At 33.7% G+C, this 27,807-nt stretch overlaps 4 protein-coding genes across 7 annotated transcripts; 2 read left to right on the top strand and 2 right to left on the bottom strand.

Moving 5' to 3' along the window:
• Positions 1-717: 717 nt before the first annotated feature.
• On the bottom strand, positions 718-2,164 carry LOC129320781 (putative GDP-L-fucose synthase 2). Of its 2 annotated transcripts, none has more exons than XM_054966378.1 (2): positions 2,008-2,164; positions 718-1,879 (listed from the first exon to the last, which is right to left on the bottom strand). In XM_054966378.1, exons 1-2 carry the CDS (start codon positions 2,024-2,026, stop codon positions 930-932), a joined length of 969 nt encoding a protein of 322 aa, XP_054822353.1. In that variant the 5' UTR covers positions 2,027-2,164; the 3' UTR covers positions 718-929. The 2 variants fall into 2 exon arrangements, with proteins under 2 accessions (XP_054822353.1, XP_054822354.1); XM_054966379.1 differs by having other exon boundaries at positions 718-1,873; positions 2,008-2,160.
• Positions 2,165-8,941: 6,777 nt separating this feature from the next.
• LOC129320875 (probable LRR receptor-like serine/threonine-protein kinase At2g23950) lies at positions 8,942-14,397 on the top strand. Of its 2 annotated transcripts, none has more exons than XM_054966532.1 (12): positions 8,942-9,389; positions 9,485-9,617; positions 9,703-9,774; positions 10,116-10,259; positions 10,497-10,568; positions 10,699-10,758; positions 10,856-10,956; positions 11,361-11,492; positions 11,573-11,917; positions 12,574-12,953; positions 13,316-13,737; positions 14,023-14,397. In XM_054966532.1, the coding sequence occupies exons 1-12, from the start codon at positions 9,308-9,310 to the stop codon at positions 14,036-14,038; spliced, it is 1,959 nt and encodes a 652-aa protein (XP_054822507.1). In that variant the 5' UTR covers positions 8,942-9,307; the 3' UTR covers positions 14,039-14,397. The 2 variants fall into 2 exon arrangements, 1 of the variants encoding a protein (XP_054822507.1); XR_008595845.1 differs by having other exon boundaries at positions 8,943-9,389; positions 13,316-13,860.
• A 2,225-nt stretch (positions 14,398-16,622) lies between these two features.
• Positions 16,623-22,803, top strand: LOC129320158 (autophagy-related protein 18b). Its single transcript, XM_054965391.1, has 11 exons — positions 16,623-16,786; positions 17,038-17,111; positions 18,172-18,245; positions 18,342-18,451; positions 19,053-19,144; positions 19,331-19,443; positions 19,991-20,110; positions 20,620-20,765; positions 21,421-21,534; positions 22,072-22,137; positions 22,454-22,803. Exons 1-11 carry the CDS (start codon positions 16,728-16,730, stop codon positions 22,590-22,592), a joined length of 1,107 nt encoding a protein of 368 aa, XP_054821366.1. The 5' UTR covers positions 16,623-16,727; the 3' UTR covers positions 22,593-22,803.
• LOC129320159 (uncharacterized) lies at positions 22,710-25,918 on the bottom strand. Of its 2 annotated transcripts, XR_008595681.1 has the most exons (6): positions 25,727-25,918; positions 24,678-24,871; positions 24,264-24,348; positions 23,127-23,192; positions 22,857-23,044; positions 22,710-22,823 (listed from the first exon to the last, which is right to left on the bottom strand). XR_008595681.1 is itself a non-coding variant. In XM_054965392.1 (5 exons), the coding sequence occupies exons 1-5, from the start codon at positions 25,910-25,912 to the stop codon at positions 22,952-22,954; spliced, it is 624 nt and encodes a 207-aa protein (XP_054821367.1). In that variant the 5' UTR covers positions 25,913-25,918; the 3' UTR covers positions 22,710-22,951. The 2 variants fall into 2 exon arrangements, 1 of the variants encoding a protein (XP_054821367.1); XM_054965392.1 differs by having other exon boundaries at positions 22,710-23,044.
• Between the last annotated feature and the right edge of the window lie 1,889 nt (positions 25,919-27,807).

Raw genomic sequence — 27,807 nt, 5'->3', positions numbered from 1 at the left:
CCATCCTGTCCTACCTGAGGAATCTCTACGGGCCAAGCAAGACATATTGGTATAAGCAAGTCACCAATTTAGATACTCGGGCTTTGTGTAATGAAGTTGGCTGCAGCTACTCTATAACATCTGATATGCTTCGCAGTGAAGTCTTGATCATGCTATTCAAAGGATCTATCCAAATCTTTCAGAAAATGAAAGGGAGAAACTAACATCAATCTAAACTAGCCCAAACAAAGCAATTAACTGTGACCGCAAATATTCATCCTTTTACACCGTACAATGAAACAGATCCCCGCTATTACCAAGGGCCAGGACAAGCTTACTAGAGAAGAGAAAGAGAATAAGTGTCAGCCTACTTTCAGCAGTGTGCATTGTCCAATACAACGTCAAGAAACAAATTTAGTAGTATGATGATAGACTGTTGAACTTGTTCCCACAGACAAAACGGAAGTAAAAAAGATTCCTAAAACCTCTACTGGGACTGCATAAAAATTTTGCATGGATGGCTTCTATCATCCCCAAGAAGAGGACATAGCACTCGATGCTAAATTATCAACGTGAACTCGTAACGAAGTTTCGACATATGTTCAACCACACACATTACAAATGAAAATAAAATAATAGAATTAACAAGGAAACTGGATTGACAGGAGAACCATTTATCTTCCTACGGGAAAGTTAAGCTTAAAACAAAGCAACTGTTTGTTAACAGCAAGCGAAATATAAGATTCAATGTAGAGCTTTTAGCGATAGCTCAGTTGATTGTCACAATATCACGAGATACAACAAGCTAGCATTAAGATATTGATTCCTCATAAAATGATACAGAATCACTGGTCATATTGTGCCCAATATGAATAAAACTAAAATAAGATCATGATGGAAAAACAGGTACCTATAATTTTTGTATGGCACATTCCCATTAACAAACTACATTATAGCATGACATTCTCCAAGTACCATTTGTAGGTATCAACAAGCCCATCCTTGAGCGAAATTTTTGGCGTCCAGCCCAGTCCTGCAAGTTTCGAGCGATCCATCAGCTTCCTAGGAGTCCCATCAGGCTTCGTGGTATCCCAAACAAGATCACCCTCAAATCCCACCACTTCCTTCATCAACTCAGCTAACTCCTTGATAGTTACCTCCTTCCCACTCCCTACATTAACATGCTCCAATCCACTGTACTTGTCCATCAAAAACACAACAGCATCCGCCAGATCATCGACGTGCAAGAATTCCCTCAATGGACTTCCTGTTCCCCATACGACAACCTCTTTGGCACCTTTCACCTTAGCTTCATGAAACCTTCGCATCAAAGCAGGTAAAACATGCGAATTCTCGGGATGGAAATTGTCGTAGGGACCATACAAGTTCGTCGGCATACCCGAAATCGCATCCCAGTTATACTGAATCCTGTAAGCCTGGCACATTTTGATCCCAGCAATCTTAGCGATGGCGTACCATTCGTTCGTGGGCTCTAAGGGGCCAGTAAGCAAAGAATTTTCCGGGATCGGTTGTGGTGCGAATTTGGGGTAAATACAAGAGGATCCCAGAAACAAGAGTTTCTTCACGCCATTGCGATAAGCAGAATCAATCACATTCGTCTGGATTTGGAGATTGATGGCAATGAAATCGGCGGGGTAAGTGTTGTTGGCATGAATGCCACCGACTTTAGCCGCAGCAACAATAACAAATTGAGGCTTTTCGGAGGCAAAGAAAGCTTCAACGTCAGACTGGCGAGTGAGATCAAGCTCGCTATGGGAGCGTAGAACGAGATTAGTGAAGCCAAGTTGGGTTAGCTTGCGAACGATGGCTGAGCCGACGAGACCCCTGTGACCAGCAACGAACACCTTGGCAGATTTGTCGGGAAGGAATGATGCTGTTGCTGATGCAAACACAGAAAAGAAAAATCAAATAAGTATTAGGGGATTGCGAAACTAAATGAGAGTGATGGATGAAAAGAAAAGAGGCATGAAATTTTCTGGGCAACCAAACAAATAGGAGAGAGTGAACCATTGTCTTGGCCTCCCATCTCCGGTGAAGAAAAAGATCTGATGAAGCTTATAGTTTCAGTTGCCCAACGCTGACCTCAAAACTTAAACCCACCTCGATGCACATTTTAAGGCTTACAAATTGGGCCGCAAATGCTCGCCGACAGGCCCTCTACTCTGAAACGTTTACGAAAAGAAAATCTGGAATTTAATTATTATTTGGTAGAAATCAATGACGTTGATGTGAATATAAATATTATATTTTGTCCAAAAATATGTAAATACTACTACTACTAATATCAATATTAAATGTAAAATTTATGGCGAGAATCATGATGAGCGCATGTCATTCAGTCTGAATTAGGCCCCAATAATACTCGAGTATTATTGTTATTGTTCTTGTTCTTGTTGTTGTTATTATTATTATTATAAGACAAGAATTATAGTGGAATTCATTTACTATGTAGGTTATTCGTTCAAAAACAATAAAAATACCCAAAAAAACGTATACCAGCCTGATCCAGAAATCCACTGAGAGAGAGAGGATTTATGAAGTGGGAAGCTTCGTAAACTTGATGACAAAACAGGGTGTTTCGGGCCTCATAATGCGAAGGAAACTTCGTTTTCCATGACTGCAGAAAATGACAACTTTGTATGAATATATAAAAATATAATTCGTGTTGGGATGTTAATATAAATTTGATGTTGTAACTAGAGTTGGAATTTACAATCAAACCACGATCAAGGTAAGTCATGATATCAGTGTTTTATGAACAACATGGCGCTTTACTCTATCTTTTATATGTATATGTCAGTTTACAATTTTTTTGATATATCAAAAGGGTTTAAACCCTTAACCTCTAATCACATTCTAACCCACTTTTGTCATTTTTTTTATTAAAAAAAAGATTTATATGAATTGAATTCTGGTAACTTATCATGATTAAGATACACTTATAAGAACACTTATAAGAGTATTTATATATCGTCCACCAACAAAGTACTCACACTGATAATAAAATTTAAACCCACGGCCTTGTCATTTGAACTAGTTTCATGTGACTATTCTATTTTATATTTCGTGTAGGTGATATACCATAAAACTTGATATACTCTGTTGAAACTATCTATGACTCTACAAATACCCTATAATACTAACTAACAAGTACTTGTTTCAATTAATAAGGGTGCTGTATCTGCTTAATCAAAACTCTGGAGCTAGAGTCCTGTGAGTGTAGCAGCATTGGGTGGCAGAGTTTTTGTCCAGAAAGTCCAAACTCAGCTTAATCTGAATTGGTCAGTGTGTTGGTTCCGGACAGTGGATGTTTTCTACCAAAAATACCCTCACATACCCAAAAAAAAAAAACCCCCCATATTGTTTTAAATCCAAGGCCCGTGGATATTTCCTCGTCCGAGATTAGTCAACTTCACCCACCAAACAGCCCAACAATATTTCCCATAAGGCCCTATGTGTGAAGTCCAGCAAATGCAGCCCGTATCAGGAAGGATATTTGTCTATTTATCAATATAATTAGAAATGTGATATTCAGCCTTTTTTTTTAAGAAAAATATCATAATTTGTCATAGTCTTCTAAATCCTAACGCATATGCCTAAATATCTATATGTAAGATAAAATTTACAAAGAACCTACTTACCATTTAAAGAATGAGGTCATTTTTAAATTTAATAATAACACGTGGAGACATTAATGTATATGATAAAATCAAAAACACAAGTTATGAATACCTTATTTAAAATGTGAAGGCAATGTACATATGGCGGGGACAAATAAAAAAAGTGATGAAGATAGAGTGATTCATGATGATTTAATATTGTAATTGGTGGTCATGCATGCACATATGATCTAGGACGAGACAAGCATTGAGAGGGATCACCACTTGGAGGAGATATTGATGGTACATGTGAAAAGAATTACTATGTGGGTTCTTTTATGCTCTAATGATTGAAACTAGAGGTAAGAATGTGATCAAGAACATGCATGTGTATATGTATATATATAAATGTCAATCAAATTTGACAGCCATAAATTTGCATCATTATAATGCATGCCAGTGTTGTGTTGCGCCCATTGGAATCATAAAAGATGATAAATCACATCTAACCAAATTGTATTTCTTTTTATTTTTTAGGAAAGAATACAAAGAGAGAAGAAGTTCTGGTCCTTGAGAAATGTCATGATTTGAAGATCTTTGATTTTTCACATGATGCTTTTGCATTTCTATTTGTGAGTAAATTGGTTGAGTGAACCTATGAATGATTTCCTTGTTTTTTTTAAAAAAAAAAGAGTTTGAGACATGATGTTGATATAATTATGGGAGCTTGGACCAAGCTTTATTGTTGTTTTACTAGATTTACCGGTCGGAACTGAGTTATTACACTCAAGTTATCAATCAACACTGAATGATTGCATCTACTGTTAGCCATGGGTATAATCAATTGCCCCGTCCTCCTGAAACACTACATTTGTCCTCCTTTACAAGTCAAGATTGAAAGGTTGCCCCCACCGTTATCTATAAAGCATGTTATTAATTTTTGAGTTAAATAATAAATTGATCTTTGAGTTAAAAGTCCATGAACATACATTTAAGATTTTAAATTCGTTTTTAATTAAATATTTTTAACTTTTTAAAATAATATAATGTCACTCTCATTATTAATAAAAATTAATTTTGACCATTAATTAATAAAAATGATAGCAAATTACTTAAAAAGAATAAAAATCATAGAAAATGACAAAGTTTATATAATTTTTTATTTTATTTTTTGATTAACTAATGGTCATAATCAATTTTCATTAAAGATAAGGCCATAGGGGCAACATTGTATTGTTTCTAAAATTGAAGGGAGATATTGCATAAAAAATGAGTTTAGAATTTCAAATGCTCTTCGACTTATAGTTTAAAAGTCAATTCATCATTCATCTTTTAATTTTTTTCATAACAATTTTTTCCTTTATGCCTAGATTAAATATTGATGGGATAAAATATGTCATTAAAGCGCATGTATTTAACATGAGCAAACTTGAAAAGTTATCAGCTTTTTAGAAAGAATTAATAAGTTTTAATAATTTTTTTCTTTATTGTAATGAAATACATTGGAAATTATTTATAGTTAGGATCTAATCGGCTATTCCTTCTAGTAGCAGATATAATTATGCAGAAATTGGTTCAGGTCTAAATTCTGTCTCTTTTTAAATCCACTATCAGGAGTTGGAAAAAAATCATTGATTAAGCGTACCTCCATTCACAAATATAGCTTATCAAAATTTCTTCATCCCGGTTGGCTCTTTTCTATAATAAGTTGTTCTTTTATTTTTAATTTAACCACATCTTAGAAAAGGATGATACTTGATTTAATTACAAATATACCATATACTGATATACAGATCAGGGCATGAAAACGTAGTAAATTAAAAAAAAAGCTAACGGGAGGGAAGCACGAGTGGGGGAGCTTTTGGTGTTCCCAAGTAGGTTTTTGCTTTAATACACAGACGTTGTTTGTTGATTCAAGGAATAAAACGCTCTCCAATGAAGATTTTGATGATTAAAAAAGTATTTTTTACAGTATTGTTTATAAATTACTTTTTAAGATGAATTTTTGATCATTTCTTCAAGTCATCTTACATTAAAAAAGATGGATTATTACTCACCCTATATGCATTTTACCTTTTCACAATTTTCACTGGATAGAGAATAAAAAGTTACATAAAAGATAAAATATTTTAAAAAAAGATGCATTTAATACGGATAAAATAAAATTTGTTACTTTTTTCAACAACATCAATAATTTAACTATCTCTATTTAATTTTAATAAAATGATTACAAGTGACTTATAAATATTTTTTTTAATTTTTATTATATGACAATTTCAATCATTTCACGTATATTAAAAAAATTAATTTTTTCTTGATGCCATAAAAAATGAGAGGTAATTTTGTTTTTATCGTTGACTTTAAGTAACAATACAATTATATTAAATATCTTTATGCTAATAAAAAAGGATAAAATTAAAAAAAAGTAATTTAATTATTATAAAATATCATGTATTTTAATAAAAAATTACTTTTAAATAATGTCTTATAAATAATACCGAAGTGAGGAAGATTGAAGGAGCATCACTGAGAATAAAAGCACTGCAGAATATTGTGAATGCAAGGATGAGAATGGGGTAAGACATTAGCACCTATAACAAAATTCTCCCCAATCTCGTAAAGGTACTATATTTTATATATTTTTTATATTAATAACAACCGCTAATTTTAAGATAAAATTTGAAATTGATTGTAAAAATGAGAAAAAAAATCTAACAATTCAAATATTAAGATTGCTCTAAATAAATTAGGATTGTTAGGGTCAGGTTGACCATGAGTTGTTTCTTATATTTGAACTTGTTTGGGTTAATCCAAATTGATTGATTCCATACTCTTCTGATTTCATTTATAAGTTATTTTTAACATATTTTATTAGTATTAAAGAAAACTTTAAAATTCATTAACTCTGTTTTAAAACATAATAGATTTTTACCTTTGCTCATATTAAATATACATATTTTAGCAACATATTTTTTTCTTCAATATTTAATGGAGGGTAAAAGAAAAAATTTACGATAAAAATTTAATACGTAACTTATAAGTAGAATTAAAAAAATTTTATTTTTTTATTTTATAAATAAAATTAGAGGGAGTATGACTTGCTGCATATTATTGATTTTATCTGTGAGCCAACGCCACGGACTACAGCAAGCCATGCAAAAAAACATAGAGATCACAAGGGTATTTATGTCCTTTTACACACATGCACCCACACCTATGAATACATAAATTATGTCACGCTGAGAGGCAAGAGAAAAGAAATTTAGTGACAGCAATTTACTTAAAGCAGATAGCTCACGTTGTTTGTCTGTGGGAACAAAGTAGCATTAGGACAGCTGGCAATGCCTCCACAAATACTGAAATTAAATCACATTCCACTTGTGTGCCCAAATGGTCACGTCTCTAACTAATTTTTCTTTGCTTTATTATTCCTTTTCCCGACAAAGTAGTCAAATTTCTTCTCTTTTGAACTCGTCTTTGCATTATCTCATCACCCTTTTAGTCTTTCGTATCGTTCCTCTTTCATGGCTATGAGATTTTACGGTCGGATTCTCTCTCGTACTCATGTTTCGCTATTTAGCCCGTGTCCATGTTGTAATCGTAACATCTCTGAATTTGTATGTTTCGAAAAACGGTACGTAAGGTTTTAGGCGCGCGCAAACCTCTTGTGACTCAATGACTGATATATCAAATCTAACCAGCTGATGAAGCTGAAGTCGAATCCTTTCGGGCCATGGTGTGTTGTCAGAAATCTCAGAATATAAAATATGCAAGAGGCAATAAAATAAGTATTCAATGTGTTTTGGTATTATTTTCTTTATTTTTTCCTATTATTTCAAGTTTCATTTTTCTACGACACTAGTTGTTATAATTATTATAACCGTCGTTGTATCAGTAAAATTATGAATATAAAATAAGGATAAATTTATCGATATGAACGTAACTTTGCTAATTCTATTATTGGCCTGACCAAATAATGATGAGTCAATGAGTAAAATGACTAGTAATACACACACACACATATATTTTACTTATTTGCTCTAGCTTTTGTGTTTTCTTTTCCATTGAATCTTTATTTATTGTGAATTTAAGAATTTTAATTCAATGTTCTACTTGTTTTTTAATGTTTTGCTCATTTTTAATAACTACTATTATTTTAATAAGTCAGCATAAAAAGTAATATAATTTATATGCTTGTACGTTTTATATTTAATTCTTTATTATTATTATCATGATTCATGAAGCTTAAGGGATTTAGGAAAAAAATAAAGGGACAAATTTTTTTTTAAAAAGCTAAATGTACATTGATCAAAGGTTGTATTTTTTTTTAATAATAATAAAACTGAAGAAGAATGAAGTGCGCTATTTTTATTTTTTTCTGGAGAAAAAATTTTAATATAATAATTTAGGACTGTTTAAAATTATTTTTATTTTATTATTTTAAAATTAGGTTCTATAGAACATGTTCTAAGAATAAAAAAAAATAAAAATAGATATTTTTTTCATTCTTCCTTATTCTTCAGAACAATAATCACATAACACCTAAAAGTTATTTTGATTTTTCTGTCATGCAGAATAATATTTTATTTTTATTTTTAAAATACTTTTTAAAAATATATTACTAAACAAAATTTTTTATTATCTTATTTTAAATTTCAGAAAACTGTTTCTAAAACAAATTTTTAAACAAGCCCTTAGTAACCGAGACGGACCAAGGTGGCCTGGAAAAAGGACCATGATGATGAGAACGCAGAATTTCTCTACCATTACAGGGACCCTCTGTTGCTATTGTGCTTTCAGATGTAACAGTTGGCTCTTGGCTGATCAAATCTGACGATACAGTCTCAAACGATTTACAGAATAAAAATATGGAAAGGAAAAAGCTTCACTACAATACAATCCAATGCAATATAAATGACACCTCATACAAATCAATTCTTGAATAGACGGTAACGAAGTCCCTTAACAAAAGTTTTGAATTTTGTTGTGGTTGAAGTAAGCTGGGGAGAGAGAGTGTGAGAAAGGGAGAGGTTGTGTTTTATTTTTTCTTATTCTATTTATAAATTACATTTTAAAAAATTTATTTAATTTTTTTTTAAGTTAAGACACAACTTTTTAAATAATATTTAAAATATATTTTTAAAATTATCCTCCATAAAAATAAAAATAATATGACATTATTTTTTATATTTATTATGTAGAGATATATTTAAAATTTTATATATTTTTATTTTATATATTTTTTTATTTTAATATTGATGGGTTTAATAAAAATAATTTACAAAGATAACTAGCAGCGTGTTTAAAATCAGAGAGCAAGTCCAGGTAGTACGACCACAGTAACCACATTTCCCTCTCAATTTCTGGGCGCAACACATTCACTCCTACAAACTTCTGACAATTCGTATCATACCTATCTGATTCTCCCTTGCCTTTCTCTCTCTCCCAAGTTTTCTTTTTTCTTTTTAATTCATTTCTTTTGTGGAATTTGTTGTAAAGCTATATGGAAGGGAGTGATGGAAGGAAAAGGGAGAGAAAAAACACAGACCAGGCCAGGACCCCAAGGACAACGAGGGGACATAAGTATTTTTTTTTTTAAAAGGAGAAAACTCGGCTTTGTAACTTTGTTTGTGCATTATGAGGATTGCTTTTAGCATATTTCATGTTCCTTGGTGAAATACGATCATTACCACCATTGTTCCATAATTATGGCTTCTCCTTGGTTTTATCTTCTCTTCTTTTTCTCTTGTTCTGGACTCTGTTTCTCTTACGAGCCTCGCAACCACGAAGGTAAGGAATAAGGAGTGTAGACTCCTTACATTAACGAGTTTTACCTACGGTTAATTTTCTCAGTTTCTCTTATTGTGTGTATATTCATGCTGCAGTGGAAGCATTGATAAGCATAAGAGCATCTCTGAGTGATCCACATGGGGTATTAAGCAACTGGGATGAATACTCAGTAGACCCTTGTAGTTGGGCTATGATCACTTGCTCTTCTGATTCCCTTGTTGTAGGCTTGTGAGTTCTTCTTCTTCACTATGTTCTGCTCTTTGGAAGACTAATACATTTGGCGAGTTCATGGTTTTTCTTCTGGTTTTTGCAGTGGAGCTCCAAGTCAATCTCTTTCTGGAACCTTATCTTCTGCCATAGGAAATCTGACAAATCTTCGACAAGTGTGAGGGAACCTTGCCATTTTTCCTAGCTTCTGCTCCAGTTTTCTTTTTCTTATGCTTCTCTTTCTTTTGGGGTTTTGGGGATAGAGCATGGCTTTGAAACATTGTTGTCATCACGCCATTCTGTAACATATTTGACCTCTGATCTTTGTATTTTTGTATTTTAGTCTCTTTTCCATGCCTGTGAATAGTTTATACAGCCAAGACTCGTGGCTATCAAACCCCGAGAAAGTTGATCACAGCACTAATTGCAGACTGATTATTTGAACTTTGAACCCATCTCGTTAATTGTTTCCTTTGTCATTGAAATTTCTAATCTCAATTTGTTGATTGATTAATGTAGGTTACTGCAGAACAACAATGTATCCGGCCAAATCCCGCCGGAACTTGGTACCCTTTCTAAGCTACAGACTTTAGATCTTTCCAATAATCGATTCTCTGGTGTGATTCCCGGTTCTTTAAGTCACTTGGATAATCTTCAGTATTTGTGAGTAAACTCTCATCTTCTTTCTTATTGCCCCTAATTTGCCAAGAAAGTGTGGGAAAATGGTTTTGAAATTATCTTTGTAAGATTCGGAGGAAAGTCTAGTAACCAACAATTAACCGCTCTTTGCATTTTGGTTGCTGACTTATGAGACCATTTCTAGTACTGTTTATCATTCTAGTTTTTCATTACTTTGCTTGCATAGAGTTTAATGTTGTGTTCTTTTTCCATCCTGAGTAGGAGGCTGAACAACAACACCTTATCTGGGCCCTTTCCTGTGTCACTAGCCAGCATCCCTCAACTTGCTTTCCTGTGAGTATGAGTTTTCTCAGCTCCAAAGTATTTCTTTATCTGCTTTTGCAAGACTAATGTCTTGAAAAATGGAACAAAAGCTACTTAATGAGTCCTTATTTCTGCTGATATGGTAACTCTAAACATTCAGAGACTTGTCTTATAACAATCTCAGTGGACCCGTACCGAAGTTTCCAGCTAGATCACTCAAGTACGGGCTCTTCTTTCATTCTGTGTGTCTCTGTGTGTGTAGACGTATACTTTCTCTTGAACGTATCTTTTGTATCGATTCACGGTTACTTCTGTAGTGTTGTGGGGAACCCATTGATTTGTGGAAGAAGCTCTACTGAAGGTTGCTCAGGAACTACAACCCTCTTGCCTGTTTCATTTTCTCTTCCATCCTCACAAGGTAGCCTCCTTATAAACTGGCACGATCTTCAGACTCTACTTTAGTCATTTACAGACTGGTGAACTTTAAATTTGGTCCTCTATTGATCATTTTCAATTTAGTCCCTCAATGATTAGTGCCAAAGTTAACCAATCAACAGACTTTAACTATTGAATGGTAAATCTTACCCAAAGTATTGGGCAGTAAATAACGTGAAAGTAAGATTACTCTTATGCTTGATGCTAAATATCGGATTAAAAAATAAGATGAAACAGCAACGTTGTTAGTTTTTTGTTTAATGATGATTGAATGACTGAATTAAAAGAAATGATCTTGGGAGGATTAAACTAAAGTTCTACCACCTATGACCAATATAAGGATTTCCCTTTTACTTTTGCAACTTATAATTGGTTTCAAATTTGCAGGGAAGCACAAGTCCAAGAAAATAGCAATTGCACTTGGGATCAGCCTTAGCTTTGCTTTTCTCATACTGCTGTCTCTAGGGTTCTTCTGGCATATAAAGAAAAGACAGCACCGGGCGCTTCTGTATGTCAGTGGTAGGTAACAATGAAACAAATTCTTTAATCACACAATCAATGACTCTCAATTGTTTTTTTCCTTTCTTGTTTCGTGGTAGATTATCAAGAAGATGGGCTTGTTCACTTGGGGAATCTCAACATTTTCACTTTCAGAGAGCTTCAACATGCAACAGATAATTTCAGCTCCAAGAACATTCTTGGTGCTGGAGGTTTTGGCAATGTTTATAGGGGAAAGCTTGGAGATGGGACACTGGTTGCTGTGAAGAGGCTGAAAGATATCACTGGAAGTGCTGGGGAATCGCAGTTTCGAACTGAATTAGAGATGATCAGTTTGGCAGTTCACCGCAATTTACTTCGCTTAGTTGGATTTTGTGCTACTTCTAATGAGAAGCTTCTGGTTTATCCTTTCATGTCTAATGGAAGTGTGGCATCCAGACTTAGAGGTTGGTACTTCTCTTCCCTTGTGAATTGTGATCTTGTGATATCCGCTTTTGCTGTCAGATCTTTTTGAATGAAAGAATCACCTTGCTGTTAGTTCTAACTTACATCCTAAAATCCGTGATGTGCACCTTCCTGTTTTAGCCTTTCCGCGTTTCATGATTGAAGGACCTAGGTACTAGTTCTAATTTCCATTAAGAGACATGGGACAAAGTTGAATACTTCTTTTACATGTGTGTTTGAAGGTTAGTTTTGGATCCAAGCTCAACGTGCTGTAAATTTGTGAGGCTTGCTTTTTTAATATTAAACATTTAGAAATGGTTTGCTAAATTGAGGCATTCCAATGATTAATAAGTGGCATACTAGGCGTATGTTATAGATTTGATGTATTCTCCTCTTAGTGGAAACAAACAATAGTTGGAAACCAATTCGTCTTCTGATGTCTGAGGAGAAATTCTACATATAATTACCCAATCATGAATAGTATAATAGTATGTGAGATGTGAGTTCCGCTAAAAACTGTATTTGCCATGCTTTTTCTGTAATGGATTCCATTAACCAAATGTTACCTTCAATTTCTTGTGTGAATACATACTTTGGCTGTCAAGTTCAAACGCTCAACTTGTTTTCTGAGATCCTAAAGCATTTATTTATGATATAGGCAAACCTGCTCTAGATTGGAACACAAGAAAGAGGATAGCGATCGGAGCTGCCAGAGGTCTTCTGTATCTGCATGAGCAATGTGATCCAAAGATAATACATAGAGATGTTAAGGCTGCTAATGTGCTTCTGGATGAGTACTATGAAGCTGTTGTTGGTGATTTTGGCCTTGCAAAGCTCCTTGATCATGCTGACTCTCATGTTACTACTGCTGTTCGTGGCACGGTAGGCCACATTGCACCAGAGTACCTCTCCACCGGCCAATCATCTGAGAAAACTGATGTATATGGATTTGGCATTCTCTTATTGGAGCTCATAACTGGAATGACGGCTCTTGAGTTTGGAAAAACAGTGAATCAGAAAGGTGCAATGCTAGAGTGGGTAAGTTCTTCATTATGTCTTACATAGTAGTTTACTGTTCTCCCGCCCAAAAAAAAAGAAAGAAAGAAAGAAAGAAAATCAGCCTATGTAAGATGAGTAGGTCGAGCTAATCAAGGAGACATAATAGAGTTTGAACTTTTCAAAAGCTGTGCTTAACATCTATCTTTTCATGATTGAGTTATTCTATCTATTTTTTGTAGACGGTTTTGCCTTAGTTTTTTCCCCCAGGAATCATGAACTTGAATTCATCTATCTAGTCATGACTTATGAGAGTGAGCAAATATGTTGTGATGGGCTTTCTGGTCTCAATCTTACTTGTTAGAGAGCAGAGATCAATATTGTTTTTTTTTTTTTTGAGACAGGTGAAGAAAATACAGCAAGAAAAGAAGGTGGAAGTGTTGGTGGACAAGGAGTTAGGAAGAAACTATGACAGGATAGATGTGGGAGAGATGTTGCAAGTAGCTTTACTTTGCACTCAGAGTCTACCGGTCCACCGCCCCAAAATGTCAGAAGTGGTCAGAATGCTCGAAGGTGATGGCCTTGCCGACAAGTGGGCAGCTTCACAAAATCATGACAACCTCAACATGAACACCACCTTTCACAGCCACAGTAACAATAGTTCATCTTCTCGCCCAAGCACCACTCTTTCTTCAAAATTTGATGATGATGATGATGATGATGATGCTCATGATCGTCGTCCCAGCATGTTTGGCATGGGACTGGATGCTGATGATGATGATGAACACTCTTTGGATTCCTATGCCATGGAACTCTCTGGTCCTAGGTAAACAGATAATGGAGAGAAATTAGAGAAAGAACCAAAAGAAAGGGGGAAAAAAGAAGAAAAAGGAAGGAGGGAGGATTATTTTTTTTTTTTCCATAATCACAATTCTTTAATTAAAGCAAGGTACATCAGCTTCTTTTTCTTGGACATCATTATGTACATACTTATCATACTATTTTATGGTTTTGGGATTGTCTAATGATATAGAGTCTGGTCATATCTTAGTGTCTGACAAGTGTTGGACCCATGAAACTTCTCTTTTCAAGTGTTTTACTGGTTGTACAGTCGTACATCTCCATGAAGCAGGAGGGAAAGAATATCATGAGATTCTTTGCTCTCAAGAACATAATCATCATCATTATCAGAGGGTGTCTCTCTTGCAGTTCCAGGGTTTGGTATTGACTGGTTTGAGAGAAGAAAGCAATGGACTTTACTATGTCTGGACTCTGGTCTTGTGGGATGTTGTTGAAGTTGATGTTGAAAGCAAGGAGAGGATTGAAGAAGGTTGCTGTGAAAGAGGTCATTTTCTATCTGATGCTTTTGCAGGTCACGCGCACTGCTTTTTCCTCAGTGAGCTTCTTTTCACAGTTTACTTTTGTATGGTGATTTCTCACAACATTTTCTTTTTTAACCTCAAAATTGTCTTGTACTGTTTTGCTACGCTGCTATTATTGCCTTCTATTATCTGCAATCTGATATAATCCAAAATGCAAACCACGAAATCAGAAGTACAAGTGTAGCAAAAGCAAACTATTCGCACGATTGATTTGAAAATGTTGATTTAATGGAAACAAATTTGTAGAAAGGAAACAAAAGCAAATCTATAAAATAACAGTGAACCTGCAGATTGACAAGGATTCCTGAATCCTGACTCATCTCAACCTAAAGCAAGTTTGTCGCCAAGTGATCCAATAATTTCTTTCTCAAGCCGTCAGGACTCAGGAATTTGCACTTTCATATCCGCATACACACATATTGCTCTCAGAAGATGCAGCTCTCCTTATATATATATATATATATATATATATTCTCCATTTGAATGTTACGTGCCGCCGCCGTCGTCATTTGGCCGGAACGTTAAATGCCAAGTACCAACATTAACTTCTGAATTTGTCAACTTACGGGACTTGGGGTTTCATAGATAATGCTTGATCCTTTGATATTATATAAAAGTCATTTCTAATTACCTCGGAGGAATCAATGCAAGATAATTAAGAGATCGGGTGTGTCATTTGTAGTTAATTCAATAAAAACATGACATTTTATGACATTAAATATAAATTAATTCTGAGATTAATGATGATATAAAAGGTAAAATATAAGAAATTAAATGTACATTCTATTATAAAAATAAAATTAATTTAAAAATATTACATAAAATTTTATTTAAATTACTTGGAATACTTTAATTGAATAGGTCATAAATAATGTAATGCACACAGTCTATTTAAGTATTTATCAAATAGTTAAATATATTAATGTTATTTGAAAAAGGGAAAAAATTTAATTTACTCTTACTATTGGCCTATTTTTGAAAATATTCTCTCTCTCTTACACAACATAAATAATTGTGAAATGATAAAATTAAAAAAGTGAGTAATGATCCACAAAGTGATTTATTATAAAGATTATCGATTCTTTTCAAGGTGACTTGTATTAGATCAGGATAGTATTTTTGTAAATTTTATATTATATACTAATAATATATTATAGTTGCTAAAGTGTGTGACAAGGACAAGCTCAAAGAAAAAGTTCATCTCAAAATACTAGTCATTGGGTGGGAAAGTCTCTTGAATTTATAAATTTCACACCACTTGTAAAGTCTTTTGATGTGGGACTCGTGATAATGGCATTCTATCAAGAGCTGACGTCTTAACATCTTCACTCCACAGCACTTCACTCGACCTTTTGTTAGTCAGAATCCGACACCAGTCTCTCAATAAAAGTATCAATGTGATAAGTACAAGTCTAAAAGAAGAGCCTATTTAAAAGATTAGCCTTGTTTGGTGAGAGAACCTTAAATTTATAAATCCTATATCACTTGTGAGTTTCTTCAATGTGAGAGTTGTGACAAAGTGTAAATGATATATGTGTATATATATATATAGGGAGAGCAAAAAAACAGCATCAACAACATCAAACATATCACCTCTTTGGCAAAAAAAAAAAAAAAGAAAAAAACTGTCGATCATATCATCTCATTTTTCAAGGCCAAAAATCATTTCATTTTTCTATTTCTGATATCAAGCACAATATAATATTTGAAAGAGCTAAAGATAAAATGTTTGTTTGGGAAACCCTCAAAAGCACATTGAAATTATGTTTGAAATGAGTGTTTGTCAAATTTAATAAATAGTTGGATCTCTTAAATTTATTTTTATTAAATATAAATTGAAAATCAAATACACACAATATATGCATTTTTAACCTTAAAAAAGAAATAAATGTTAAAATATTATATTGTGTGGATATTCATAAACTTTCCTAACTCTTAACCTTTCATATCCCACATTCTATAACCTCTCCAATGAATGGCTTTAAGAATTTTTTTCTTGTTTAATACTCATAAATTTTAAAGGTTACATATTATATATTGATGTGAATTAAACTTATTATTCAAATAATTATAAATTTTGAGTGAGATTTAAGCCTATAAATAATGGTCATGTACTATACATTAGAGTCTGAAGATACCTATAAAAAATGAATATTATTATTCCTTTCTTTCCAATCTTATTTTATTTTACTAATTTTATTTTTTTCATTTTAGATCTCTCATATATTTTTTCTAGCTCCATAATAATAATAAAATTTTTAGAATGTAGATCTTAGAAAACTACATATAATGACACGTTGGCGGGTTTCAGAGTCCTTGATAGGTTGGTGGACCTGACTCTACAAATTTCCGAAAAATCGAAACTTTCACGGCGACAGCCATCTGCCGCCACCAATTCTGAGAAGCCAAGTACTATGTGAATTCTAAATTTCTAATGGCTACTCAGTCATCTTCCTCGCCTATCCTTTGCGCCTCTTTTAATCAGGATTATAGGTAAATTCCACTATTAATCAATTCCTTTCGTTTCTGTTGGTTTACTGGAAATTCTGTCCTGGGAAATTCGGTCTGTCTTTGAACATTTCTATGCTTATCCCGTTTTGAAGTTATTTTAACGATTAAAGGGGGGGCTCATGTTGTCCAACTTTTAAAGTTTAATTTTTTTAATCACTTTTCTCGAGTTATTGTGAGGAGAAGCATTTGAGTTCTCTCTCTTTGAATTATGTTGTTCTGGTTTGAGTTTTCAGTTGCTTTACCATTGGCACGAAGGATGGTTTCAGAATATTCGATACGAATACAGGAAGACTCTGTTATGAAAGAGGTAAGTTCGATCATGCGTTACCCTCTAGTATTCTCGTGATTTTATATATATGTTTTTTTGAGAATAATGGGGCCCAAACCAGTATCACAGCAAGAACAGCAATAAAATACAGTAAAGGCAATAAATAAGAGGGGAAAATGCTGAGGTTTTGATATTAATGAATTGAGAAAACCGAATCGGAGTTACAAAGACATTCTCTGATTCTAGCCAAAACCCTATCTCCCCTGAATGATCAAAATAGTACCAGCAACACAGATTACAAACATCAAAATAAGAGGTTCCACTCCTTCTAGCGTTTGAGAGGCTAGTCTCTCCTCAATTCTCCCACAAAAGACATACCCCCTCAACACAAGCAAAAGACTAATAAAACTCACAGCATGGCTTTCCCCACAGCCCATACTACCTAGAAGATCTTAATCATGGCAAAAGATCACAAGTTACTGTTCCTCACGGTTAGGGACCAAAGGATAAGCCTCTGGACCAGTCAACATAGTTCTACTAGAGTCATTCTTCCCCTTTGACTTCCTCTGATATGTCTTAGGAAAATAACAGGGCTTTGTCAGAGAACTAACAAGCTGTGGTCTAGTAAATGACCGTAATCTTTTACCAATTGATTGTGGATATTTCAATTATTTGGATTGATAACAAGCTAATTACAATAAGGAACAAAGCGGGTAACACCCCATAAATAGAAAGAGAAGGCTGCTGAAGAGCAGTCTATATAATGCAACAAATCGCTAAGCTTACAGAAACTAACACAAATGGCAAGAGGATGCATAAGACAGTGCTTTTGTGTGTGTGTGTGTGTGTTTTTTTTTTTTTTTTTTGCAATATCAAATGGTTGAGATCTTTAGCATTTTTGTCAATAACTGGTGTGGGTCTCAAGTTACACCGAGTCTGAAAAATGAAACATTTTGTTCATAGCTTATGAATAGTGCGGTTTGTTAGAATTTTTATGTTATGTATAAATTAGTTTTCAATTTCCTTTTTCTCGTTTTCATCATCATGTTTCTAAATTTTATTTGCCTCAGTCTCATTCCCTTTTTTATTTTTCCCTTAGTTCTTGGAGCTTTCAGTATTGTTGAAATGTTATTTAGCTCAAGTCTTCTTGCAATTGTTGGTGCTGGTGAACAGGTGTGAGCAATTTTTTTACATTTCTCAGCTGGCATTGGACTTTGTTAAGGCTGTCTCTTTTGGATTATTATCTGACTATTTATTTGACTCATACAGCCATCTTTGTCCCCACGCCGACTCTGTTTATTCAACACTAAGACAGGAACTGCTCTTAGAGATTTGAACTTTCTGACCTCAATACTTGCTGTTCGCATGAACAAAAAAATGTCAGTTAAAGATGTATATTTATTTTTTGTTTTATGAGTTCATCATTGATTAGTTTTGCTGCTGTTTTTTCTTGTTTAGAGACAAAGAACTGGTACCTTAGGGATATTTTAGGGCATCAATGCCATTGGTTTAAGACAAATGGTTAGGGCTTGTATGTTTTGTCATTTTTATAACTATTTTCTGTCAACATTTTTTGAGGGGCTTGCATTATCCTGTTTGCCTTGAAATTTCTTCTGTAAGAAAAGATCCATGAAGTAGGAATAAGTTAAGATGCCTTATGAGACTTAGTATTATCATTTGAAAGATGATTTTGTTGACTGCTCAGGAAATTTAAAGAATATTTCTTTTGGCCTATTTGCTTATTTGATAATTTATTGTTTCCTCTCTCTAGATGGTCAAACACACTTGTGAAATTTAAAATCAAAGTACTAGGCAACTGGACTTGTAATTTACATGCTAGATAATGCCTGTTTGATTCATGGAAGTTTCCTTGTTGACAATATTTTTAAGGAAATATCCAGAATCTGGTACTGTTGGCATAATTATTTTATCATTAAAATAACCTCCCTCTCTGATCTTATATGCAAATGTGTAATGCAGACTCATTGTCGTTTTACAAGACAAAGCATATATATATGACTTAAATAGTCTCACGATCTTGGACACTATTGTCTCTGTGCCAAATATTAAAGGTGAGGTTGGAACTGGTACATATCATCGTATTTTATTCAATGAGGAGAATTTGTGATAGTCATGAGATTTAAGATATGAGCAATTACATTTTCTATTTTTTGCTTACGTGAACAATAACATTTCCTGCATGAGTTTCTATATTCAGCATCTGCCGATCTGCTATTCTGATACATTTTTCTCCACAGGGCTATGTGCTTTTTCCCCTTGTTTAGAAGCTTGCTACTTGGCCCTTCCTGCTAGCACTACCAAGGGATCTGCATTGTTATATAATGTCATGGATCGTCACTTACACTGTGAGGTTATGAATTAAATTTTTCTTTCTTAATTGTGTAGTACAATTTTTTATTACTACAATAAGAGTCAGTTTTCTTAATCTTTGAGCTTATGTGTCTTGTAGCCACAAAATAATTATAATGTATATCTTACTTTGTGAAGTCTTTATCGTATTTCCATCACTGTATTTAATTGTGCAATATTAAATCAATTCTATTTCTTTAATATTTATCTGCTGCCTTCTTGAAATCAGTTTGGTTTTATTTAAAAAAAGAGCTTTGTTTCTGTTAAAATTTCAGATATTGATTTTTAGTCGGTCAAATGGTAGGGTGCCTCAAAATTCCTGCTTGATGCATGGGATTCCCTTGTTTCAGGGGCCAATAGAATGATAGAGGAGAGAAAAGAATTTGAAGTTCAGATCAATGAGTGTAATTTTTCATTATTTTATCCCTTGGTGATAGTACACAAGGATTTGGTTGCCTCCACTTGTCTTAGTACTACAAATGAAGTAATGTGCCTTTGTTTGTACTTTATTTTCTTTCAGATACATTATTATTGAACCTGTGTTGCAGATTGAGGCTCATCGTGCACCACTGGCTGCAATGGTCCTTTCTTCTAATGGAGTGTATATAGCTACAGCATCTGAGCAAGGAACCATGGTCAGAGTTCATTTGGTGTCAGATGCAACAAAGGTGGAGAATGAATCTCCTTGTGTTAAAATTATAGGAGGGTGTTTATTCTATTAGCTAGCATTTCCTGTATGTCAAATGAAGTTGCAAATTCTGTCACTTTCATGACCAAATTGTGCAGTCAGATAATTGTCCTTGAGTCCATCCCAAATATGTTGGTTCAACTATTACAATGCTCATCCACTTACTGGTTGGGATCCCTCTCAAGAAATGTCTTTTCCCGTCAACTTATCTATTGGGATGTATTCCAATACATTTCATGAGCTGAATAGTCTTCAGTCTCATTTTTCGTCTTTTACTAGGTTCAAAATACTGTTGATGCAAAGCAAAGAGAACTTTTAAGAACTTATAATACATTTGGATTTGATTTTGGTAAACGTCATGATATTCTTACTGATTTCTTGATCTATTTTAAATCTTCCTTTACAAAACTTTATTCCTTAATGAGAAGTTTCCAGCATTTGATAGACAATGAACCAAGCAGTTGTAGAATCTGACTATTGTCTCTGCAGTCATATAGCTTTCGAAGGGGAACATATCCGTCTACTATATTTTCTCTGTCATTTGGGCCATCAAAGCACCTTCCAGATATTCTTGCAGCTTCAAGTTCTTCTGGTTCCGTTCATCTTTTCACTCTTGGATTTTCTGCACATCAAAGGTCAGAATAGAAATTAAATATTTTTTGATCTTTTATTTCCTTCTGGATCTTTTTGTACAAGCCCCTAGGAAAGTGATTTTAGCTTTATTTATGACATGAATAAAACCCAACTTTGTTCTTTCATAAAGCTTGTTTCACCAAATCTTTGACACTCACAAGGAATCTAATGTTCTTTTGAACATTTTCTCTAAATTGGATTTGGAGGTATCTGATAGGTACCTGAGTAGGATGGAGAACCCTACCTCAAAAGCTAGCTATTGAAGTGGGAGAACCAACTCACTTATATACCCCATTTAGCCTCCCATACTACTCAGTGTGGGACTTAATATCCCATACTGCCAAGTCTCCATCAATTGGCCCCTCATGGAAAGTCGACATCCCGACGGTTACACTCCATAGCACTTAACTCGGTCTCCTTCTGGTCAGAACCCTCTGTAGGTAGCCCTTTTCGGAACTACCGACAATGAGGCTCTGATACCAATTGATAGGTGCCTAAGTAGGATGGGAACCCTACCTCAAAAGCTAGCTGTTGAAATGGGAGAACCAACCCACTTATATACCCCATTGAGCATCCCATACTACTCAATGTGGGACTTGGTATCCCATACTACCAAGTCTCCATCAGTATCTGATACATATTTGGTGCTTTCTGCAGAACCAGGAGATCAAGTGGTTTCCTTGGATCAATTATTCCTGGTGCAGTAACGGATGCTTTGGATCCTGCTGATCATCACATACTTCATAATGCTGTTCCTGCTGGGGTCAGAAGGTGAATTATTTTGTGGCTAAGTTGTTGGCTTATTAGAAATTCTTAAACTTGGGTTATTTAAATTTGGCAACTCCACATGTTGAAGTAGTGTATGCCTTAATTGACCATTATGGAAATATTTTAATATTTTAAATGATGGCATTGTCCTCATGGGGATCTTGCCCTTCGTGGTAGTTGATTCCTTAATGTTTTTATTTCCCGTTTTAATGATGGCCTCTCACCTTTTGCAAATTTTGCATGAATGGCCACCTTTTTTGTACCGTTAGTTTTAATTCAATATATTGATCATTGCCCAAAAAAATTGCTTTGTTGTAAGATGGTGTGAGAGTAAAGTAAAGAGTCGCAAAGAAAGAACTGGGGCGGAAGAATGAGCATGATAGGGGAAACTAAATTGTATATTCTTATTTTTATTATCTCGAAAGCTTACATTACATTCTGGAGGTGTTTATTAGTCTACATTTGGATGAGGGTTTCTTAGATTACAACTGTATGGATGAAAATGTGCTTATTTTTTAAATTATGGTTTTTGCTCTGCAGCTATGCAATAATTCGCAAGGTTGAAAATGTCACTGACACCTCAACATCTGGAGTTCTAGCTTGTAGGTGAGTGTTTCCTTCAGCTTCGTCGTCTTTAATTCAGCGAGTCCATGGTGATGAAGCTTTAAACTGATTGCTAGTAGCTGTAACCTAATAAGTCTCGTTTATTATAATAAGAACTAAAATACCATTGCAGGAACTTGGCATGCAGTTTATTAAAAGATATGCAGCACTTTTTTTTTTTCCTATGTATGAGAACACCGCATTAAGAATCTATGGAATACCCTTTCAGAATGCTCTGTTTACTTTTTGCCATGTCAAAAGTCCACTAATTTTCTGATATCTGTTTGCTAAAGTTGTCTCTGTCTTTGAAATTTTCCAGGGCCATTGTGTCTATAATAACTTACAACGGCTACTTCCAGGAATACAACGTAAGCATTGACGCTCAGAATGAATTGTCTTGGACTTTAGGACGTGAATTCAATCTATTGACAGTGACCTTGGATAAGGACAAGTCCTGAAGCTCATGACTGAACTGCTTATCCAGTTGAATGCTACAGCTACACTAAAACTTTAAGCTTCGTCGTCTCCAAACATGAATCTGTAGTGTGAAGGAAAATCTGAAGTACACGGGGAAATGTATGTAACTAGATGTGGACTCAGATCAAGTTTATTTATTGTCAAGAAACAATATATTTGATTATATGAATTTTCATGTTTTAGTGATTCTAACATCCCTCGAAGTTTCATGTTCAACAGCATTTAACGTCCACAACGTTTCAAGTCATTTGATCGACTTGGTTGACAGTTGTTCCCGCAGCTTACACGTTGGCCTCTTAAGATTAGGCTGTCCATCTACTTTCCAAGCCATGCAAACAAACTATCTAGTTCTTGTCTTGACAAACTTGGCTCTGGACGCCTTCTTCTCTATCTTTTCTCTCTTCTTACGGGTCTTTTCATCTTCAAATGATTCCTGACTCAAAAAATGCACGCGATTGAAGTAAATTTGATTTGGTGGTCTTAAAAGTGGAACTCAATTAAGGAAGAACACTTACCCCTGAACCTGATGACAGAAATCCTTTAATCAAGCCAAAGGATTGATATATTCCAAAAGCAGGTATCTACAAGATTCAATATACGAATACGTATGTTACTGACTACACCTCACCTTTCAATATGCTCATTACAGATAGTAGCTTCACTGAAATGCACTTGCAGTAGTTTTATCAAGTGATATATGGGTCCCAATTTGGTTGCTAGAAAAGATAGAAATGGAATCTATTTAAAAAAAAAATAAAGGCAAAAATACAATAATCAAAATGTGGAGGGAGAGAGAAATCAATTATATTTATAAGGAAGAAAAGTAATTTAATTCATAAAGTTGGGAGTTATAATTCATGATTTTTCATGATTTTGATGAGAGTGGTGACTCCCACACTTACAATATGTAGTATTTAGTTTTATTACGCTCACTGTGAGAAGGTAATTCAGCTCATTTTTGATTTAATTTTTTTAATTCATTTCATTCTCATGCTTTCTAACAACCAAACAAGCCCATAGCTCCTTAAAATTGGAGTGAATTGTGGATCACGGAAAAATGAAGATTTCCCCATCAGACATCAAACATCAAGTTATAATTCATATATCAAATAAACATGCTTAACCTTAAGTTGATTTCACTTTTATGGTGTCAAATGTATTCTTTCATTGAAGCTGTTACTTCTAGAAGTAAACGACATAGATTTGGGCCCTAAAAAATTTTTCAAAATTCAATAGTTTCCTAAGACCTCTGATTAATACCGCAAGACATAGAATCTGCACAGAACACAAGAATAATACAATTTTGGGACAGTGCTTTGGTGTCACCTTAGTTCAATGACTGGATTAGTAAATAAATCTGGCACTATTCTGTTAACCCCTCCCTTTAGTGATCCCGACCAACTTTAAGCTAGCTTCCCTCTGGTATACCGACTTTAGAATTGAATTTAGAATGTATTTATAATAGTTAAACCCTTATCTCACTACAACGTGACTATCAATTTCAGATGCAGCTATCTTCTACTTAACATAGACACGATGGTCATGTTTGATGAGGTTTGCAGTTAAAATTATAACGGCCCTACATTGCCATCAGGATGCTTAAAGTACCAATATAGCCGATCAATGGCTTATGAGCAAATTAAGGATCTTACCACAAGATATGTGTACCAGAATTTTCCAGAGATGATGGACATGACTTGCACAAAGCATGTAATATAGATCACATCATGTAAATAGCTGCAAAGGATTGATCAAAAGTAAGGCTCCAACATGAAACTAAGAGAGCAAAAATAAGAGGAATTCTCTAGGCCTATGATATCAACTGAATTTGAAAAGAAGATGGTAATCGGAACATTTATTACTTGAGGTTGAAACCTGATGACACAGACTCAGTGGTTGCAACAAAAGGACCATCAAACAATGAAGAACTAATAAAATACTGACAAGGTTATGAGTGGAAATCGTCATTGATGAGAGATGCTGACAATGTTATTCATCCAATGATCGGCACACAACTAATAAAATACTCAAAAAATCATAATAATATAAACAAGACAAAGACATACCCACAAACTCCACCAGTACTCATATCAAACCCACCATCTAAAAGCTCACCATCATCAGCATATGAAGGCTTTGCCATTTTAGCAAGTTGTTGATAGGGAATGAAATATGCTAGAGATGTCACAACCAGGCCAATCCAATGCTTCCAGGTGAAAGACGAATGGAAGACCAACATCCTTATCAAGACATAGATAGCCTACTTAAAAGCAAAGTAGAGAATGGAAGGAACGATTTAAGTCAGCAAATAAAAAAGGCTAGATTGTCAAGTATTAATATACTAGTACTCGTAACTAAATTTGGGGAGAAAGGAACTCGTTCGCGTTCATTTGAGATGCTCATAATTCTATACTAAGTATGAATCAACATGTCTAGGCCCCTTGTAAGACACGTTAAATTTATCACTCAGCTCGTCAATATGGGTTATTAAAACTCAGTAGGAAGCATATATCTCAGAAACCATACATACATTACCCCCAAAGGTCTTCAGTGGATAACAACCCCACGAAAGGGCTCAGAAGTTCACCACCTGTCTTCGAAAACACTGAATACAGAGCTGACAGTTGGCAGAATAAACTCGTAGAGTTATTTTCAGACATACATGCATACATGCTTTTTCCTTGGTGGAATCAAAATATGTTTTAGATAAATTATTGATAAAATAAAAGGATAAGCTTGGTAAGCTTCACAAATGAGTAGAGGGTGGTAAAAAAAGCCTGGAGAACACAAGTTTTTCGCAGTGTACACCACCCTTAACCTGAAGTTATACAAGCAAATTATCAGGATGCTCTTCTGGGTTGCGAAAGTAGTAATCAGGGGGGAAGGATAATTAAAGGAGAAAAAAAATCTTTGATCCAACAGAATACAGAAATATCACATCCAAGAAGAACCCTAGCAAGGGGCAAAAACAACTACCTACAGCGCAAGGGAATAAATTCCAATTTGTCGCCAAAAGGGAAAAAAAAATCCAATTTCCCCGCTCTACCGGATGGCTAAACATAGATACTGATTGAGAAAGAGGAAATGAGGCATGTGAAACCATCAGGAAGCATACATTGCAGGCAATAATGATGAAGCGAAGCCTAGCCATGTGGCGAGCGTTCTCTTCCTTGCGTTTCTTGGCCCCCTGATTCGCCATATCTGCCTCTGTATCAACGAAGCCCCGCCTGAATTTGAACAAACCACGAATCTCAGCTACCTCAACAATGGGGACTTCCCAGTCAGAGACGCAGGAGACCATGCTCCTTCTAAGTTCTAATTTAATCGATTGATGGCAAAGGAAAAAAAAAAAAAACGGATTTCATTTTGGGCCGACAGGACTAGACTAAGGTATTGGGCTTCACAGAAAACTAAGAAACTAGGGAACCAAGTTTACAATGGGCTTTTCGGCCATCGTCAACCTTATCGTGGCTTCAAGTTTTGTATTTTTTTTTGTTTTTTGTTTAAAGCAAACAGTAAGTTTAACTGACAGGGTTGGGTTGGGTATTCCAAAAGGCAGCAGGTACTCAAAATGAATCCAAATTTAAATTTTTATCAAAAGAAATAGTTTTCAATAAAAGAATGCTTATGAATCATTAAAAAAAATAAATTTAAATATGGTTAACTATCTTGGTTAAAGCTTGAAATTTATTGAATTTTTAAATAAAATTAATAAATTTAATTTTTTTAAATTTTGATGGAACATATTAAAAGTTACTTATATTAAACATGGTGGAAATTGGAAAAACAACTATATTCAAAATATTGCCAAAAGTATTAAATACTCATCATTAAAAATTAATCATTTCCAAATTTTCTCCAGTGAATAGAAAGGGAGAGAGTAACAAGTATCCAACTCGTCTTTTTAGAAACTAAATGATGATTCACATATAATGTGTGCTTAGATAGTCATATTAATCAATTTTTTTTCTAAAAAAATTGATTTTGACTTCAATTACTCAAACACCAGTTTTTTTGGCTAATCGATTTGTGGGGTGAAAATTAATTTTTTTCTGAAGCTGCCAATCCAAGTTTTTGCTGAAAAGTTTATAAAAAAACATAAAAAATAATTATAAAGAAAGGCTCATGAAAAAATTATAAAAAAGTACATAATTTAATAAAATCAAACTCTTTTCTCTTTTCTCTCTTCTCTCTCTTTTTTTAATAAAATTTAAATTTTATATCCTCAAATTTAATATTTAGTATTTAAAAATTAAATTATATAGTAATTTATATAGTTAAAATTAATCTTGATTAAATTATCCAAACATCTTTAATTTTGTTAAAATTAATTTTTAAAAAAAAGTATCCAAATAAATTATGTTATAACATAATTAATTATAATTAAAATTTACTACATAATTAATTATTTTTATAATTTATTATATTCAATTAAAATTCAAATGGCATTTAAACAACAAAACATTGAGACTAGTATTTTTTGAAAAAAAATGTAGGCAGGAAAAAAAAATGCATGTTCAAGTTTGCGCCAAATAATATATAAAGTAAAACTGAAAACAAGACGAGCATCACATGGGGACAAAATATTACTCGGGAATCTCCCCTAGTACGAAATTGCTTCTGTAGTAGATTACCACATTATATGCACATTTTTCCAAATAAAAAATCCGTTTGTTTAATCAAATTTCCTCCTCTTTATTTGTACAAAATGCCGGAAATAAATTAATTAAAAATTGAGTGATAAAATGCATTAACAAATAGAGTAAAATAATGATTGAGAAAATGTCCTATGTAATTTTTATATTTTTATTATTAAATTTTGTAATTCAAATATGATATTAAATTGTAATTAACATGATTTAGTTTGTAAAATATATGGTGATGATGCACTACTTTCGTCCCGAACTATAAAACTATTTTAGAAATATTTTATTATCTTAAAATACAAGACAATTTAATCAAAAGAAGATTTTATTAGTGATGTTTTTTCAATGATATAAGAAAAGAGAACTAAATTATTGTAATGTAATGATTAAGTATATGTGAATTTAAAATTATATTAAGTGAATGGAATTTATGAAAGTGATATTTTTTTAAAAAAAATAAGTTCATAAAAGGTCATTATTGAGTTTTATTATTATGCACAATTTCATCTCAAATTATCTTATTATTTATAATGAATGGAGTATTAATTTA

The sequence above is a fragment of the Prosopis cineraria genome, unplaced genomic scaffold (assembly GCF_029017545.1).
Source record: "Prosopis cineraria cultivar Desert tree isolate PC_DT_omini unplaced genomic scaffold, ASM2901754v1 PC9, whole genome shotgun sequence".
NCBI classification, from domain to species: domain Eukaryota; kingdom Viridiplantae; phylum Streptophyta; class Magnoliopsida; order Fabales; family Fabaceae; genus Prosopis; species Prosopis cineraria.
The sequence above is the reverse complement of the archived record's forward strand: the minus strand, read 5'-3'. Positions and strand labels throughout refer to the sequence as shown.

Coding starts and splice junctions, on each gene's coding strand:
- LOC129320875 (XM_054966532.1), top strand. CDS start 9,308: ATGGCTTCTCCTTGGTTTTATCTTCTCTTCTTTTTCTCTTGTTCTGGA. Junction 10,569..10,698: donor ATCCCTCAACTTGCTTTCCT/GTGAGTATGAGT, acceptor CTAAACATTCAG/AGACTTGTCTTATAACAATC. Junction 11,493..11,572: donor GGCGCTTCTGTATGTCAGTG/GTAGGTAACAAT, acceptor GTTTCGTGGTAG/ATTATCAAGAAGATGGGCTT.
- LOC129320158 (XM_054965391.1), top strand. CDS start 16,728: ATGGCTACTCAGTCATCTTCCTCGCCTATCCTTTGCGCCTCTTTTAAT. Junction 18,246..18,341: donor TTGTTGGTGCTGGTGAACAG/GTGTGAGCAATT, acceptor TGACTCATACAG/CCATCTTTGTCCCCACGCCG. Junction 20,766..21,420: donor GGATTTTCTGCACATCAAAG/GTCAGAATAGAA, acceptor TGCTTTCTGCAG/AACCAGGAGATCAAGTGGTT.
- LOC129320159 (XM_054965392.1), bottom strand. CDS start 25,912: ATGGTCTCCTGCGTCTCTGACTGGGAAGTCCCCATTGTTGAGGTAGCT. Junction 23,193..24,263: donor TCTGGTACACATATCTTGTG/GTAAGATCCTTA, acceptor TGAATCTTGTAG/ATACCTGCTTTTGGAATATA. Junction 23,045..23,126: donor TTCTGTCATCAGGTTCAGGG/GTAAGTGTTCTT, acceptor TTTTTGAGTCAG/GAATCATTTGAAGATGAAAA.